The sequence below is a fragment of the Fukomys damarensis genome, unplaced genomic scaffold, assembly GCF_012274545.1.
Source record: "Fukomys damarensis isolate Sample0158 unplaced genomic scaffold, DMR_v1.0_HiC HiC_scaffold_16, whole genome shotgun sequence".
In the NCBI taxonomy this organism is placed as follows: domain Eukaryota; kingdom Metazoa; phylum Chordata; class Mammalia; order Rodentia; family Bathyergidae; genus Fukomys; species Fukomys damarensis.
Window position 1 is genome coordinate 9,705,606 of NW_022900928.1, and position 17,777 is coordinate 9,723,382.

The window sequence follows — 17,777 nt, forward strand, 5'->3', positions numbered from 1 at the left end:
CACTAATAGCTATTCTCACGTCTCACTCCAGTCACCACCACGGCGAAACTGACACCCAGACTCTTAGCACTACAGATCGGTCTTGCTTGTTTCTGAACTATCAATGAAATAAATCATCTTGTGAATCTATGTCTGGACTCACTGCTTGTGGGGCTCGCCTGTGTTGCTGCTGCACAGTTTGTTTCATTTTGAAGTGCTCGACAGAATCCTACTATTAAGAGACAGCACAATTTACATACCGCTTCCATGTTTGATGGGCATTGGAGTTGCTTTAATTTTTATGTTATGAATACTACCGTTGGAAACATTTCTGTGCATGGTTTTTAGTACGTATACTGTATCTCTTTTTTAGGCTTATAGCTACAAGTATTTTTGATTAATCAAAGGACATAGGTACTTCTATCCTTGTTTCACATAAGTACCACCAAACAGTTTCTGACAATTCTTAAGCCAATCTGCACATTTCCCAGCAGTGAGCAGAGCTTCCAGGCACTCCAGTTTTGTGCACATACGTGGCAGTGTAAGTATTCCTGATGTCAGCTTTTCTGATGGGTATTCAGCAGGCTCTCTGGCTTTACTCTCCGTGGTTACAGATCAATACCTTTTCCTCTATTTGCTGGCCCTTGGATATTCCCTTTTGTGAAGTCCTTTTTGGTATTTCCGCCCATTTTTTAACTGGATGGCCTTTTTTATTAATGGGAAGAAGTTCCTTGTATAGTGCAGATAAAAGGCCTTTGTAGGATGCAACTACTTTGAACAGCTTCTTCTTTGCCGTGTCTCTTTACTCTCAATCATGAATTTTGGTTAAAAAAAGATAGTTCCACATATTAATGTATTCTAGTATAATGCTAATCTTTTTCTTTACAGCTATTAGTTTTATGTCTTACTGAAAAAGTTTTATTATATGAAGGTCATAAAGACATTTTTCTATGTTTACTTCTGTAAGTGTTTTAATGCAGTAGATCTAGAAAGCACCCGAAATTGATTTTGCATGTGGCATGGAATAAGGAGGCAGCTCAGCTTTTTCCCACAGGATTATCCAAGAGACCAAGCACCCTGTCACACAGAGGCCACCCTTCCACACCCTTTGGCCAGGCAGTAACGTATATTGGAGGTTATGTTATCAAGCGAATGCATCTTTGGAACTGTGTATTATTGTATGGCAACCTTTCTGGCCTTGAAGTTGCAGTTACCAGAGATTCTCTAGTCTTCTCATTCATTTTGGCCTATTTTTCCTTTTTAAACAGCCACTTCATGACTCCATTTTGTACTGTTGCACTGTTAACAATAATATAGCAGAGCCTTAGGAATTCAACAGAGTACTCTCCTTTTTAACCCTGAATTGTTAATCACTTAATTTGATAGTAAATATTGTAAACTGGAATTATATCTGCTATCTTATATTAAACACTTTTCCCCTTTCCTTTATTTTTAACTGACAGAGGTTTGCGGGGGGGTTCTCTATGTTCCCCATACTAGAGCTCAAGGAATCCTCCGAACTCAGCCTCCCAAGTACTGGGGAAGGTACCATCATAGCCAATTTGATGGAGATTTTTTAAATTCTCTATTACGCTTTAATTTGGGAACTGAACGTGATCTCTACTACTTCGGTCTTTGTTTAAATTTTTAACATGCTGCAAACTTAAAGTCTAAGCTCAAGTCAAGTTAATCAATCTATTCATGTTTTTAAACAATTCAAAATCTAAGAACACTTTAAATCATCCTCTACTATAATTTTACTGCTGTCAATGTTTCTAATTTTATTTTTCTACCATTTGGCGTTATTATTATTTCAACAATGATTATTCAGACTCATGCATGCTTTCAATATTTATTTGTTTACCAATTCTTCTTGTACCTTATGTCTTCCTTCTGGAAAGTTTTTTAAATGAAGGTATAGTGCTCATAAACTAAGAGTTTTATTTGTCTGCAAATATCATTTCACAAATGAATTATTCTCAAATAATAATTACACTGTGGATATTCCATTACATGGGAGAGTTACTATATCTCAAAACTCTGAAAGCATTTTTGCATTGTCTTTGGGTTTCTGCTTTTGCTCTTTAAAAGCTAGCTTTTCAATGTGTGTCACCTTTTTATAGAAAAATTGTCTTTTTTCATTGACTACTTTTCAGATATTTTCTGTGTCTTTGGAATTCTGCTATCCTACCCATATTTCTGTGTGACTGCCTTAATTAGTGTGACAGATTATGTGAATTGTCAAAAATCTCCTTTTATCACATTCAAATTTTCAACATGATATAGCATTCCACCCCTTCAAGAGATGGAGTCTCTATTTACATTTTAACTCTAGGTTTCACAAATGACTTGCTTTGGACAATAAAGGAAATTAGCAAATGTGATTAGGTAAACAGACTTGAAAAGCACAAGTACTCAGGGGCTTCCTCTAGTTTTAGGCTTTGAATCTCACAGCTACCATGTAAATAACCTGTGCCAGCCTGGAGAATGAGACTACATGAAGAAGAACTAAGGGACAGGAGTCCACAGCCAGCCATATCTAGAGCTGTGTCTCAGATTCTCCAGGCAGCTGCTGACCCAGACAGTCAAGAGAGCAGCAGGTTACGGCTTTGCCAGGCCAGACCAGAAAGACCGACTGATCTACTCAGAGAATCAGGAGCTAAGGAAAATGGCTGCTCTGTAAGCCTCGAAGTCTTCTAAGTGGCTCGTTAGGTGGCAAAAGGTAATATACCCCTTCACTTCATTTTACTTCCTACAATGAGAACTGATGCCTTTTAACAAGCTTAGAAAAGTCTTAATGATTATACTTCTAATAGTGCCCTTCAACTATCATCTTTTGGAATTTTCAACTCTATATGCATATACACATCGCTACCCACAGGTTAAGGGATGTGCAAAAGTTTTTATGTAAATGTGTCCTTTCCACATTTTAGTGTCTTCCTTATGTTCGTCTCTTTATCTCTCAAATGCTGTTAGGATAACTGCTTTGATGATATTTTTCATTTCATTGGTGCTCTCCTCACCTGTGTCTAATTTACTGTTCAGCAGTTTGACTTCAATGACTGCATTTTTTTCATTTCCGGAAGTGCTTTTCAATTCAATTATTCCTGGTTATATTTACCATCTGTAGCCACCATACACTCTTTCATTTATAATTTTTTTCTTTAAACGGTTTTAACATCAGAATTTAAAAACAATTTTTTAAACTATCCTTGCTAATTCCAATTTATGTAGTCCATAGAGGGCTAATCTGTTCTTTCTTCCCACTGCCACCCATAGTATCGTTAAAAATTCACATTTTCATGGACTTAATCTCCAGGCATCCTGGGAGATCTACACCAAACCTGTCTGTAAAAATAATTTGCAGTTTCTGGGTACCAACCCAGAAGTGCTTTAAGATAGTTTATAGATAAAGCAAATCTAAGTCCAGGCCTACATAATGATGGCAGAGAGGTTCAATTTCTAGGCAAATTATTAAGTTTTTAATCTGGAGATGAGGTAGAGATAGGCTGGCACTAGAAAGCCTCCCTTTCTTAGCAGGAGACGTTCTCAGCCTGCCTTTTTGCTAGAGGTAGCTTCGTCCTGTGTCCTGGCTTTAGTTCAGAAATTTCCAAACCAAGCATGAATGGGATCTAAAAGACATCTTATATTTCAAACACATTGTTGATATTTCAGTCTCCAGCTGGAATTTTTATACACTACTTGTGGGAATGCAAAATGGTTTAGACACTTTGTAAAATAGTTTGGCAGTTTCTTATGAAGTTAAACATACATTTACCATATGATTCAGCAATCCCACACCTACATATTTACCTAAGTGAAATATAAACCTTTGCTCATAGAAAACCTGTATGTAAATGTTTATAGTAGCTTTATTTATAATTGCCCCAAATTGAAAACATCTCAGATGTTCATCAGTGAGGAACAGAAAAACAAACTGTAGTCTGTTCATACAACAGAATTGGAATACTGCTCAGCAACAGAAAGGAAGGAACCAACTATGCACACAAGAACATGAGGGAACCCTAGCACACATACATAGTGAACACCTACATCCATGAAAGATTCCATTTATATAACACTCGGGAAAAGGCCAAGCTAGGGTTAGAGACAGGGTCGGTGGAGGCTAGAGGCCTGGGGGAAAGAGACAGACTGAGTACGAAGGGCACTGGGACATGTTTGGAGATGATGGGATGTTTATCTTGAAATAATAGGCAATGCGGTTACACAGAGTGTGCAAAATTATACACAGTTTTGAAAGATGTAAATTTTGTTGCATGTAAACTATACCCTCATTTTTAAAAAAGGAAAGGGAAAACCCGGAAGGCTTCCAGTTTCTAGTAGCGGCAGACACGCTTCTTGTTTTTCTCTCCTACAAGTACTCTATTCCTTAAAATGTCACTTCTCAGCATAAAGATGGAGTTTTAAAGATTTCTGTTGCATTTTATCCATCACTTACAGGCATTCTGAACCAGGAGGATTTTTATAACACCTGCTCTGCCATACCGCCACAGGCAAAACTCTGTCATTCTTAAGGAACAAGACTATCTTAAAATTTTTATGGTGTTTTTAGGTCTTTCCATGCATTTTATCATTGTATCCTCTTGTTTTCATGAAGTACAACAATGCAGTTGCGCTCTTTTAGACAAAAGGATGAAAGCTCAAGCGAGCAGAGATTTGTTTACTATCACATACTTGGACCTCATTCTCAAGCCTGAATTAACATACATTTCAAGGATGGAGACCAATTTGAGTATCGTCTAAGTTCCCCAGAATTAGAAAATCAATGAGACACAATTTGAGGGTCTTTTACATCCCGGATCATGCTCTCCAGCAGCACAGTAAGCTGTGTGACCCCTGGGCACATCGCTTAGCTCTCTGCCTAATTTCAAAGCTTCTACTTTACAGTAGAGTCACTGCAACAATGAAATAGGTTAATTTGTGCCAAGCACTTAGAAAAGCATGTGGCAGATAGTAAGTATTTAATTAACATCCGGTGTTATTATGGAATGCTTTTCCCACTATTATATACACATCCAATATTTAAAATTGAGCAGTATATATGTGCACACATACATACATATGAATGAATGAATGAAAGTTAGCGCTTACTTTGAATAAGCCATGCTTTTGGTTGCGCTGACCAAGCCATAAGTTGCTTCCTGGGGGAAGGTTGGTCTCTGGAGGATCTATTACACGCTCGTAAATCCTGCAGAGGCAAAGAACACAGTTACTAACAGATGCAAAGCAGGGTGAACAGGTACGAACACTGGAAGGACTCATGCATCAGCCGCTGGGATAGAGGGAAGGAGCCGGATGTGGTGAGCTGTAAATGAGAAGTGATGTCAGTGCAAAGATACGCTTCCTGATAGCCCCTGGACGAATTACCTCAGCCTCTCAGGCCTTTCTATCACCTCCCTCTTGGCAGGGGAGTGACCATGAGGGGAACATTTTCCAGTGTCCTCTCTTGAGCAATGAACTTCACATGCAGCCTGAGGAAAGTAAATTTACAGCTAAAAACACTGAGGTTCAGAGAATGCAAACACCTCAGTGCAGTGAAGACAGCAGGGAGTAGTGGGACGAAGGTGACAGCACTCGTCTGCCTGGCTCCACAGCCCATGTGCCTCCCTGCTCCCGGACCTTGCTTTATGCAGCTGCACCTCCTCTCTCCAGTAACCCTGGAGAAGCCTTGAAACAGCAGGGCAGCATCTGCCTACGTGACCACATGCTTGGTCTACAAATCCAGTCAATAATGTCATGTTCTAGTCACGGACTGAGCCCTATGTATACTCCAAGCCCCATACTAGGCAACAGGAAAACAGAGCCATAAAGCCCCACCTCCGTGGATTAAAAGTGAGAAAACATTCTGCAGAGGGAAAAAGTCTTTATCTGATACATGTATTGCTAACACAAGGCCTCAGCTCTGGGATCTGCGAAGATTCCTGGAGAGCCTGCACAACAACTGACTGTCTCAATTGTTCAGCCTTAGCAAGACCCAACGAAGCTACAAAGGTTTAAACCCATACTCTAAAGGTAGTCCCTGCAACTATTCGAGGATCAAAAGGCTCTGCTTCCTCGCCCCTGCCCAGCACCTCTCATCTCCTGGAGCTCAGAGGCTTCTTGGTGGAGAGAGATGGAGCCATCAGGACAGGTCAGTCCTGGAGAGAGCCCTGCACATGCCTGCCTTCATGACTCCACACAAATCCCTGCTGAGAGTCACTCAGCCCTCAGGCGCATCTTAGATTAGGACCACCAATCTATCCTCTCTGCCGGGAGGGAGCGGACCTCCTCCTGTAGGGGCTGATGGATCCCACCCCGCGTGGTTCCCAGAAGCAAAGTGCACAGGAACTTAAGACTGCCCAGTGGTCTCAAGGCAACTGAAGGACTGCAAGCTGCCGCGGTGGGGAGGGGACACCCTGCCTCCTTATACCTCAGCCACGCCCATTGCCCCATGGTGGCCTCTGGAAACACACTGCCTGCCCCCTAACAGCAAGTGGCAATGGATTGTTAGGAACCTGAAATATATCAGGTTTTTCTCTACTAATTATCTTCCCGCTATAAATGGAGACTCCAAACATAATTAAGGAAAAAATAAGTTAAAAAGATAAGCTGTGTTTTCTTCCCAGGAATCTAACTTTTTGGGGTATGTTATAATGAATAATTTTGAATAAAACAATTTGTCAAAAGTGCTTCAACACAAGAAGCTGTTATATACTTCCTTTAAAAGAAGGAGGTTTTCCTAACATTACTGGGAAAACTAGAAACAAGCCAAATTTACAACAAAAGAAAAACAAATAAGTTAGAGTAGATCAGCTGGAGAGAATTTACTGCAGTCATTAGCAGTGATAAATATGCAGGCTATGAAAAATGAGAAAGTATATACAAAATAATTTTCACTGGGAACGTGGTATGCAAAATTATTTATGCACTGTGGAGATAATGGTGCAAAAATTATGTTCAGTGCTAGTAAATATAAGAAAGACTGGAAAGAAATGGAAATCAGTGTATTTAGGCAAAGAGGTGGAAGTATAATTTTCTATAAGCCTGCTTTACTAATAAATTGAAAATGTTGTCAAACCGTTTGCCTTAACTTATATTTTAAATCATTTGCCTGTCAGAAGGAGAGCAGCATTCAGTTCAGAAGCTTTCTTTCTGGTGTTCAATATGCTAGAAGATGAGCTCCAATGGGCAGATTAGGTCTTACATCAATGTTTATTAAGTGCATGAGCAGATGAAGGACAGAACAATCGAAAAGATCAACTTCCTATCCTGCCTTACCTTCTGCAAGTGTAATGGCTCCTTGTGCCTTAGAAATAGTTGAGGAAGTGAACACTGGAGGCTGCCCACCATAGTCCAAAGAACAGAGACCCAACTCGTGTGTCTTTTTGGTACCAGGGATGGAACTCAGGTCCTTGCACTCATGAGGCAGGCATTGGAAACACTGAGCTAAATCCCCAGCTCAATCACCCCAGTCATTTTTTTTGATTCCCTACAACACACAGCCTCCATCAAAGCCTCATCCTCCCGCCAAAGGAAATACACTAGATGCTGCTTTCCCGGCAGCCCTGTGGAGTCCTTCCAAAAGGCAAGTCTCACTAGGGAATTCCATGCAGCAGGCAGAATCAACACACTGGATACGGTCATAGCAACAGGAAGAGAGTTTTAAGGTAATAGAGTTTTTATAAAATCCCAGAGGGAGGAAATATCATGAAGAGGATGGAACATCAGGCAAACCCACATTGAAGGGCATCCCATGAAATGACTGCCTGTGCACTGGAGTGCTGCTATCATGAAAGCGAGAAAGGCAAAGGAACAGTTCCAGATTAAAAGAGATCAAAGATACATAAAAACTAAGTATGAGATGGGATCCTAGACTGGATCTTGGGGCAGGGAAAAGAGTGCTATGAAGGATGTTATCAGGAAAAGTGAATCTGAGTAGGACCTGTAGATTATGCAATAGTCTCGTTATCAATGCTCAATCCCCAGATTTTTATAATCAGGTAATATATGTTTAAGTGAATATCTTGTTCTCAGGAAATAGGCACTGTAGCATTTAGGGACAGAAGGTCATAAAGTGGGTAACTTACTCTCACAGGCTCAAAATACAGTGTGTGTGTGTGTGTGTGTGTGTGTGTGTGTGTGTGTAAGTGCATACACGTACAGATAAGCACACTGCTGTTGACAAGACAAAAGGCAGAATTGGTGCAGATTACATGACTGTTCTTTGTACCTCTCATATAATTTTCTGGGAGTTCATTCGTGTGTGTGTGTGTGTATGTGTGTGTGTGTGTGTGTACACAATTATGGTATATGAACAATGCTATAGAAGAATGTTATCTATTAGCCAAAGATATTGATGGTGTTCCCCGAGCATACGCTCTGTGGGAATGGTGAAGCAGAAAAAGTGAATGAAAGAAATAATGAATGAAAGAAAAAATGACAGGAATATTATGCAGACCAATGCTGTCATCATAAAGTAAGAAATATGAGTAGCACATTATCCTACCTGTGTATGTGAAAGTTCCCCTTCCGCCTGACATACAAACAAGTCTGAATCTTGGCTAAAAGGCAACGGCTGATCCCTGGCTCCTGTCAACAGGCAGGCCGGCCATGGTGAGCATTCCCTTCAATCTGATGTCACCAAATCAAGGAAAAGGAGAAGTGAAAACTATTACGGTGAGCTCCTTGCTCTGCCCTGCAGGGAGGAAGTACAGCCTTTTCGATGCAGCACTCAGGCCAGTGAGGTTTCCCCCTCTATCAGCAAATGCCTGACTGCCTACAACATTTGTGCCACTGTTCATGTGATGGGAATGCGCAGGGGGACTTTAAAATGGCTAAACCCTGGCCCTCGGGTCCTCTGCTGACGCAGACAGGCACTGTTCAGACACACATCTTACACTGCAGTCCACGGCATGCGATGCTTCACGGAACCAGAAGGAAAAATCAAACACGGCACCCCGCCTGTCACAGCTGGAAAAAGTTTCAAAGAAGGCGCCAAACTGATCTTGAATGAGAATAAAGCACAGTACTCAGAATGTGCCATATCTGGTACTGAGGGATTCGGACATATTGTTTCATTTAATCCTTACACACAGTTAAATAACTTGTCCGTGGTTAAGCAGCTTGTGAGTAACACAGCTGGGATTTGAACTCAGACTCCACAAGGTGTGTTAACCACTTTCCTGTACTCCCTCCCCAGACAAGAAAAGGACAATTCCAGCTGTAAAAACCAGATCTAAGCCATGTCCCAAAGAGAAACAGTCAATACTGGCAGATCAAACCGCGACACAGATGAGGCAGCCTTCCTTGGAAGGCTGAAAAGTTTGCAGAACTTTTCAACTGATTCTGATCTGTATGTCCTGGTGTGTCCGCCTGTCACAAGCATAGTGTGATCAAATATAGGGTGAATGTTGAAAATTTTTTTAAAATATTGTAATCCCTGTGGTCATTACATATTACAAACATGCACTAATGAAAAAGTAAATTTTTTAAAATTTAAAAATTATTACAGTAAAAGACACATTATATTAATCCCCCTTAAAATATTCCCCTCCCTCTGAACATGCACTCAGCCCGACGTTCTTACCACTGTCTGAGGCAGCTCTGGAAGTCCTCTTTTGTGAGTGTCTCAGTTGCTCTGTTGTGGCTGCTTCTGTGCCCTGAGTTTCTTCAAAATGTTTACCATTCACAGCCATTTTGACAGTGAGGAAGTGATAGGAGTCACCCAGAGTGAGATCCGATGGATAAAGTGAATGCGGACACATCATAATGGCTTCATGAACCTGTATTTTGTTAAGGTAGCACTTGGCAGCAGCCGTCGCTGTATTTTTTTATCCTAACTTGGAAAGACACCCATGAAAGACGACTTCCAGAATTACTTCAGAAAGTGGCAAGGATGACAAGATAAATGTGATCAAATCAAGGGAAAGTATTTCGAGGGGGGTTAATGGCAATGTGGTTTTTTACTGTAACAACTCTTCAAGTTTTAAATATTCACTGTGTAGTTTGATCACACCTATTTTATTTTCTTTAAAAATGTAAAGACTTAAATCACACAAATAAATTACAATTTCTAACTTTACTTACTTAGCAGGGTGTAAAGGAAAAAAGTTCATGTGACAAAGCAAGTACCCAAAACTGCTCACCCTCACCAAACCTATTAGGGCCTTCACCAGCTTTATCCAATTCACAGAAAAGCTTTGTGGGAAAATGAAAATATCTACAGTGAGCACAGCTGCTAGTTCTGCATTCTTCTCTTGGACTGGCCTTTTAGGTCCTTTCGTATAGATTATTTTTATACCCCTCACCTCCTTATGTGTGAGCTCTGCACTGATCTCACAGACCCTCCCTTCTTGAACAACTCACTAGGACACACTCTCCAGCCCTTAAGCCTGTGACACTGTTCCTCCAAAGCACATGGGATGCACTAAGATTCTACTCATGGCCGGGTCTACCCTTCCACACCTTCCTCCCAAAGAAGGAGGGATTGGCCTTTGTTGGTACCTTTGGGCCCAGCGCTTTCCCTTCAAGTTGTCTGGACTTCCTGACTGCTGCTACTTCCTATGATCTGTAGGTTCTCAGAGAAATGGCACCTTCACCACAGCACCCTGTACCTGCTCGGGGGTCTCCTGCACTGAGAGACCCTCCCTGATCATCCCATAGAAAGTAGCTCCACACCACCTGCTCGCTCCACATCCCTCAGCTTGTCAAAGCTGATGCCCTTCCTAGATTAGCTCTTTGCTGATTGACTGTCTCATCCCACCAGATTGTAAGCTCCTTGGAAGCAGGAATCTGGCCTTGTTCAAATCAGCATTTCCATCACCTTGCCAAGGAGGTGACCACTTGATATACTGAGCAAATAAATGAATGATTTCTCTCTGACACTACCTTTAGAAAACTGGGACTTGAGTCAGATACTTACAAAAGCCTTACTAGGGCAAGACTTTATAGTGTGTGATTTGCAAAACTAAATAATTCAGACTGAAAAAAAAAGTGTTCAAATGACACATCCTTATATGGGTAATCATGAGGGAAATAAAGTCAATAAAATTAAGTGAAATGTGCTAATCCTTTTCCTACTGCCTTCCTTCACAATCCTACCTCATGGGACTTACACAAGAAGCTTGGAAGAAAAAGCAAGGTAAAGTCTGTTTTGCTGTTTCTAGGGCAGAAAAGAGGCAGGAATAGCAAGCTTAAATCTATCAGGCAGATAAGTCACTGAAAGGAAAGCCAGACAGATACATGTCAGAAAGAAAGAAGCAGAGTCAGCAAGTAGAAAATTAATTAGATCAAGTGCAATCCTTTTGATAAGTGAATGATTTACAGCTTAAGATGATTATATTATAATTGGCCCAAATGTATCATATTACCAAAGGCTGTCAGATGTAAATAATGCATTTACTCCACCGCCATCTAAAACCTACCCTTCCTTTGGACTGAAGAAAATCTAATTTCAATCTCATCAGATTTCTGAGGTTTTTAGCTCACTTGAGCCATTAAACCACAAGGTCTGTATGGGGAGACTTATGGGAATCTGTGCATGCCATTAGTATCTATTAGTATTTCTAATACAATACCATGGAAAATTAAGCATTCTGTCACACATAAACCTACTTGGACAGAGTGAGTAATGCAGGGGAGGACCAGAAGCACTGCTCAGTGAAAGGCAGCCCCTGAATCCAGAGCTCACACTAGGAATTTTCTTCACAAGGTGCAAACTCTCTTTATTTTTGACTTTGTGTGGAAACACACTTTCTTGAAGCTATGGCCCATAGTCTATGAAGAATCTGATTTTTCTGTTAAAAGACAAAGCCCTCGGAGCCCAAGAAAAAGAATGCGATGGTTCAACAATAATACTTATGATGGAATACTGGATTTTTATTTATTTATCAGTAGGGACTCCATAGGACCTTTCCCAATTATACAGAAGAATGAATTTCCAATGTATGTTCCTTTTTTTTGGTACCAGGGGTCAAAATCAGCACCTTGTGCTTGAGAGGCAGGCTACAGCACCACTGAACTAAATCCCTGGACCAGTTTCCAATGTAAATTATGTGAATTGACGTATATCTCACGCCTGTTCATTAAGACAACATGAAGCTGAAGTGAGCCACTAACTGAAGAGGATTATCTTGTGTCTTTGCCTTGAATTGAAGAAAAGCTTTCCCTGAAGAGGAAAGTTATAATGACTTTCCTTTGCTAGATAGAATCTCATCTTCACCACCTTTTATCCAGCCCTCATGAACCTTGAGGTGCTTCCTGGAGAACATTCCCGCAGCAGAACACAAGATCCTATCTGATTCCCCTCACTAATGCGATGATGGTTGACCTTACACAAGACAAAGGCCCTCTTTTGGCCTTAGGCTAAAACAGGCACCCAATACTTTCCTTAATGCTGAGCATTCAGTCCACGGTTCATCTTCCCTTACAATGGTTCCTCAAAGCTTCCTAGCTGGAACCGGGGCGCTCTGCCATCTGTGTGCACCATGAGCTAATTGGTGAATTCCCTTGTCAGGTTGCCTAGCTGTTGTCAATTATTTGCTTACACAAAATGCACAGCACAGCACGCGGGGCTTGCACCCGAAGGACGTGAAAGGAATGCCCCACAGAGAAACTCTGTCATCCCCTTCTACCAATCTGTTACACCAAGTCAAGATGACACTCAAAAAATGACAAGATTAAAAAATGCACCTCTGGAGTTATACAGGAGAAACCAGGCTGTGTGATCAGGAAAGCAGCTCTGTGGGTACATACAGTGTGCCCCCTACATGTAGGACCTGAGTTCCTCCCATGTATCTGGGAGGAGCAGACAGGGAGGGCAGCAAGACTCAGCAGGTTCCCGAACTGTTTGTTTGCAGCTGGCTGTATAATGAATACAAATTCAAATAAAGAAAAAGGAGGAAAAGAGGAAACCTGTAAATAGATGTCTTCCAGAGAAGGTGGTGGTGTTCAAATGAGATTGGCAAACATTTCAGGAAAATCTTTGCCACAGAAGGCTGTGACTCATTAGGACAGAGGACAGAGGAGAGAGGGGAAGAGAGGGAGAAACACAGGGAGACCAAGCCTGCCTGTAACCTGCTTCATCCACTTAGAAACACTGGTCAAACCGGCTTTTTCTTGCCTATCAACTAAATTTCACTATTTCCTTTTGTTCTTTTTTTTTTTTTTTCCTGGTTCCAGGGATCGAACTCAGGTCCTCGCTCTTGCCAGGCAGGCAGCAGAACCACTGAGCTAAATCCCCGGCCCCTCACTATTTCCTTTTGTTTTCTTCAATCTAGACCTCTAACACATGCAAGGAACTTTCTCTCTTAGCCAACATTTTATGTCTCTAATATCCCCCACAACTTCTACCAACCTACTCACTGCCTAAAATTCCTAAACCAGACATCACCCTAAAATGAGTCTGACTGGATCAGAGTCATGCAACAAGCTCATAAAAGCGTGTCCTGTTTAGCACTCATCTGTGATTTGGTGGTAAAGCGGTAAGCAGGCTTCTTGAATCTGCAGGAAAATGAGAGGCTGGTATGAGGGTTTCAATCAGAACACATTTAATATAATACCATCAGGATTTAAAGCAGATATTAATAGACAGGAGACAGGGCCAACCCAGATCAAATTTAGCATGAGAAATGAAAGCATCCATGCCTGGGGTAAATACGTTTCTCAAAGACAGAATATGAGGTCACAAATATACATTGAAAAAAGTATACCACAGATACACACACTGAAAAAAATGTCACCCTGTTTCGATAAGGCTGTCAGAAAAGATTGTCCCTTAAACTGTTCCCGGAGATGAAGGCCATTATCTCATTTTAATCTGAGTCAATCTGCCCACAGATGATCACACACAGTTCTGGGAACTTAGATGATAAACAGACACTTCAGAAGGAATCGGCAAGATGGGGCAGGGCTTGTGAGCCAAACAAACTGGTGAACGCTTGAAGGGGAAGGGATGTTCCGTCTGAGGAACTAAAGAAAGATCAAGGGGGGCCGTGATAATGTCCTCCACTACGTGAAGGACTGTTTTCTAGAAAAAGAGTTAAATATGCTCTTGTAGCTCAGAGGAGTAAAATGTACTCCGTCGGGTGGAAGCGTAAGGAGGCACCTCTGGTTCCTACGCTGGGAAGAACCAGGCAGAGAGACCGTGAACTTCGGAACTCTGCACGGATCTGTGGTCAGATCTGGAATGTCCCCAGAAGCCTCAGGTGTTGGGAGGGCGACTGGATCGTGGGCCGCCACACCCGTCAGGGTATTCACCCGCTAGTGAGCTCAGAGCTGACTGTGCCATTGGGGTCGGGGCTGGGCTGGGAGCACATGAGCTGGAAGAGGGCGGCCTCCCTCTGCGGTCGGCCACGCTCCTCCGCCAGACCCTTCCACCGTGCCCCTTTCTGCCTTGGAGCCGGCTAGCTAGAGACTGAGACCCCTAAAAACCGTGAGCCAAAATACACCGCTCCCCTTTTCAGTTGGGGCGGGGCGTGTTGTGATGAGAAAGTGAACAAGACACAGGATATGATGGAGGATGAGCAGCCAAAAAGAGTCAGCTTCAACCTTGGAAAGGCAGAAAACCATTGCCTCATTTCGGGAAAGGCTCCCTTCAAGTGGTAGCTGCACGCCGGAAGTTCACACGCCTCCAAATCCTTGCGCCCTAAGCACCGGGCATTCTGGAACTCAGTGTATCAGAGGTTAAGTGACTTTGACGTATCATTCAGAATGCAGTGAACCCTAAATTCAAAACTGAGTGTAAATTTCTGCAAGACTATTCTGCCTTATAATCCTTGGTTAATTCTTCCTTTTTTTTTTTTTTTTTTTTTTTTTTTACCAGCCAAGGCTGCTCAGATCTGAGCATTTCACATATTTAGTTTTTTCTTTTTTATTCTTTTTTTTTTTTTTTTTTTTTTTTTTTTTTTTTTTTTTTTTAAGACAAATTCTCACTTTGTAGTGCAGTTTGGCTTTGAACTCACTATGCATCCCAGGCTGGTTTGAACTCTTGGCAATCCTCTTGCTTCAGCCTCTGAAACGCTGGGATTATAGGAATGCACTACCACAGCTGGCTAATTCTTTTTAAAAGCCATATATTCAACCAGTAGATTACACACAAGATATCAGATAGAAAATGATCATTGACTAGAGTCTCAAAACTTGTTTTCTCCTTACCTTTATTATTTATACACTGTGACTTAAATTAAGTCATGAACCTCTTTGGCCCCTCTGGTTTTTCATCCATATACCCATTTTCTGTAGCGTTTTTATTTTCTGTAGTGTTTGTCCAACTATGTCAAATGCTTTTTCTGCATCTATTGAGAGGATCATATGGTTTCTGTCCTTGGCTCTTCAACATAGTGTATTACATTTATTGATTTGTGTATGTTGGACAATCCTGCATCCCTGGATGAATGCAACTTGGTCATGGTGCATAACATTCTTGATGATCTTCTGCATTGCTTACCAGATCTTCTTGAGGATTTTTGTATCTTTGTTCATTAGGGTGATTGGTGTGTAGTTCTCTTTTTATTTTGGTTGGACCCTTCCCTGGTTTTGGGATCAGAGTAATGCTTGCTTCGGGAATGAATATGGGAATATTGCTTCCTTTTCCATTTCATTAAAGAATTTGAGAAATAGTGGCCTTAGCTCTTCTCTAAGTTTCTTGTAGAATTCAGCAATGAATCCATCAGGGCCTGGGTTTTTCTTTCTTGGTGGAATTTTAATTACATCTTAATCCATAAATTTTTAATAGCAATACCTATATATACAGATTTTTTTCCATGAACATTCAGGTATACTCTCCAAAAGCATTTTATAAAGTCTAAAATGATTTTTACAAATGGAACACTGTTAGTGTTATTAAGTAAAATCAATGTACTTAACTTCTCAGAATAGTCTAAAAATACTTTAATTTGAAGTATTCTCAGATGAAATACCAAAACTTCATAGAAGCCACAAGGCTCAGCCAGTTAAAATCTAGCACTCTCTGCCAACTTCACAATTTTATAAATGCTTAGAAGCAGCAATCAGATAAAGAGAATGTGAACTTCTGAAATCACACCTCAGACAGTGAAACCAACATCACTATGAAGCCATGGTCATGGTCTCTGTCTTTCCAGGGGTCCATAGAAGACACACTATTCAGTGTTCAGTTACAGCCCTGGCTGGCCGCCTCCAAAGTATTTGCTGATGCTCATGAGTGGTGATAGTTTGGTGCAAACTAATTTTATTATTCACTTAGAAGACTTAAATGCTAGTTCCCAATGATAATAAATCAAAAGTCTGCTGCTCATATAAAACACACACTGGTAACTAGGACTTTCAGGGTCAGAAAGGACATCAAAAGGATTCCAACCCAACCTCCATCTGTTCCTTACTAGGTTAATTTATGATCATCCCAGGGCCATCTGTCAGACAGTGAGCATGTATGACAACCCATGTAACAATTTAAGACTTCTCCAAGTGGTAGAAATCCACCCTAAAGGCCTGATGATCAAACATTTCCAAACACTTTCATGGAATACATCAGGGTCTAGCAGCTATGTTTTTTTTTAAAAAAGGAAATATTCTGCTGTCTCTTCAATAGTTCCTCAGACAGCACAGACCCCACACCCACACACGTACCCCAAATGTGGGCATCTCCAAGAGTCCAGTAGGAATCCATATTCTTTGACCTTTTGACATTTTTAGGACTTTGGAATGCACCACTAAGGGTCCTTTGGCAATCCCCAAGCTAGGCTAGGCAGTATAGAGAACTGTATGCATTATCTAGAAAGACAAATTCCTGGACTCCGCACTGAGTAAGATTTACAAGTGCCAGGCTAGCGCCATGTACACATGAATCTTGGCATTGTCTGCCTCGTGCCAAGGAGTCGGCTTGGCCAGGAGCTCCTGCCACGGATGCAGCTATGCCACCGCCAAGCGAGCCTGCAGTGGAATTGGCTGGGACTCTGCCTATTACACCTGGAAGACATGAGTGACGGGAATAGCGGGATCATTTCTAATGGTCATTCCGTCTAAATTCCCAGGGGAAAGTGCGGGGGAAAGCTCTACAAAGCAAAGCAATAACATCCTTGAGCAGCCACCTTTTTGTGAAGCATACAAAGAAGTGAAAGTTTCCTGACCACGTCCTACTGATGATAGAGGTGTGGACAAGGGGTGAAGGGAGCAATCGATAGGTGATAGATATGCAGGCATTTCTTAACTTATTTTGCCAAGAAGAACTGGCCTTGTGAGCTTACATTACAGTGTGGGTAATTAGCAAGAAACAAACAACTGTGTCACATAACCTCCAATGGAAGGACCTGGATATCCACATTTGCCCCTACGGATACAATTCTCACTCTGCTTTGCTGTTCTTTGTGCCAAAGCACACTGACCTTATCTGTACCAACCAGTGCCCGCTCCCTTCTGCTCTCGGCTGACTTCAGCAACGGGGTTGTGCCTGCAGGGCAGGGGGAATGAGACTGAGGTAAACGACTCAGTGCCATGCTTGGCATATAGTACCTGCTGGATAAAGCTAGTCGCTTCTCCTGAGAACCAAAATGCAGTGAAGAAGGCCCTTTCCACCAAAGGTGTGCTTTCATGGCTCCGCACCCCTTTTCTCAGCTGCGGTCTCTCGTCTTCCCAGTATAAATGTGTCAGTATAAACTTGATTGTTTTCTAATAATGTTTACAGAGAGGACAACTTGTGTGCCGTGACTTCTGCTTTGCAGCTTCTACGTTGAATTATTCATCTAGTTTGGGGCTTTTTCTTTTAAAAAATAATCATCGTCTTCGGGAAAGGTTTTTTTTTTTTTTTTTTTTTTTTTTTTTTT

At 41.5% G+C, this 17,777-nt stretch overlaps 1 protein-coding gene across 1 annotated transcript in view; it reads right to left on the reverse strand.

Moving 5' to 3' along the window:
* The window catches only part of Nell1 (neural EGFL like 1), a 675,311-nt gene that overhangs the window by 498,562 nt on the left and 158,972 nt on the right, over positions 1 to 17,777 (reverse strand). Inside the window, exon 5 of the mRNA XM_033764069.1 lies at positions 5,092 to 5,188. Within this exon, the coding sequence (XP_033619960.1) occupies positions 5,092 to 5,188 (97 nt within the window). The remainder of the gene's footprint in view (positions 1 to 5,091; positions 5,189 to 17,777) is intronic.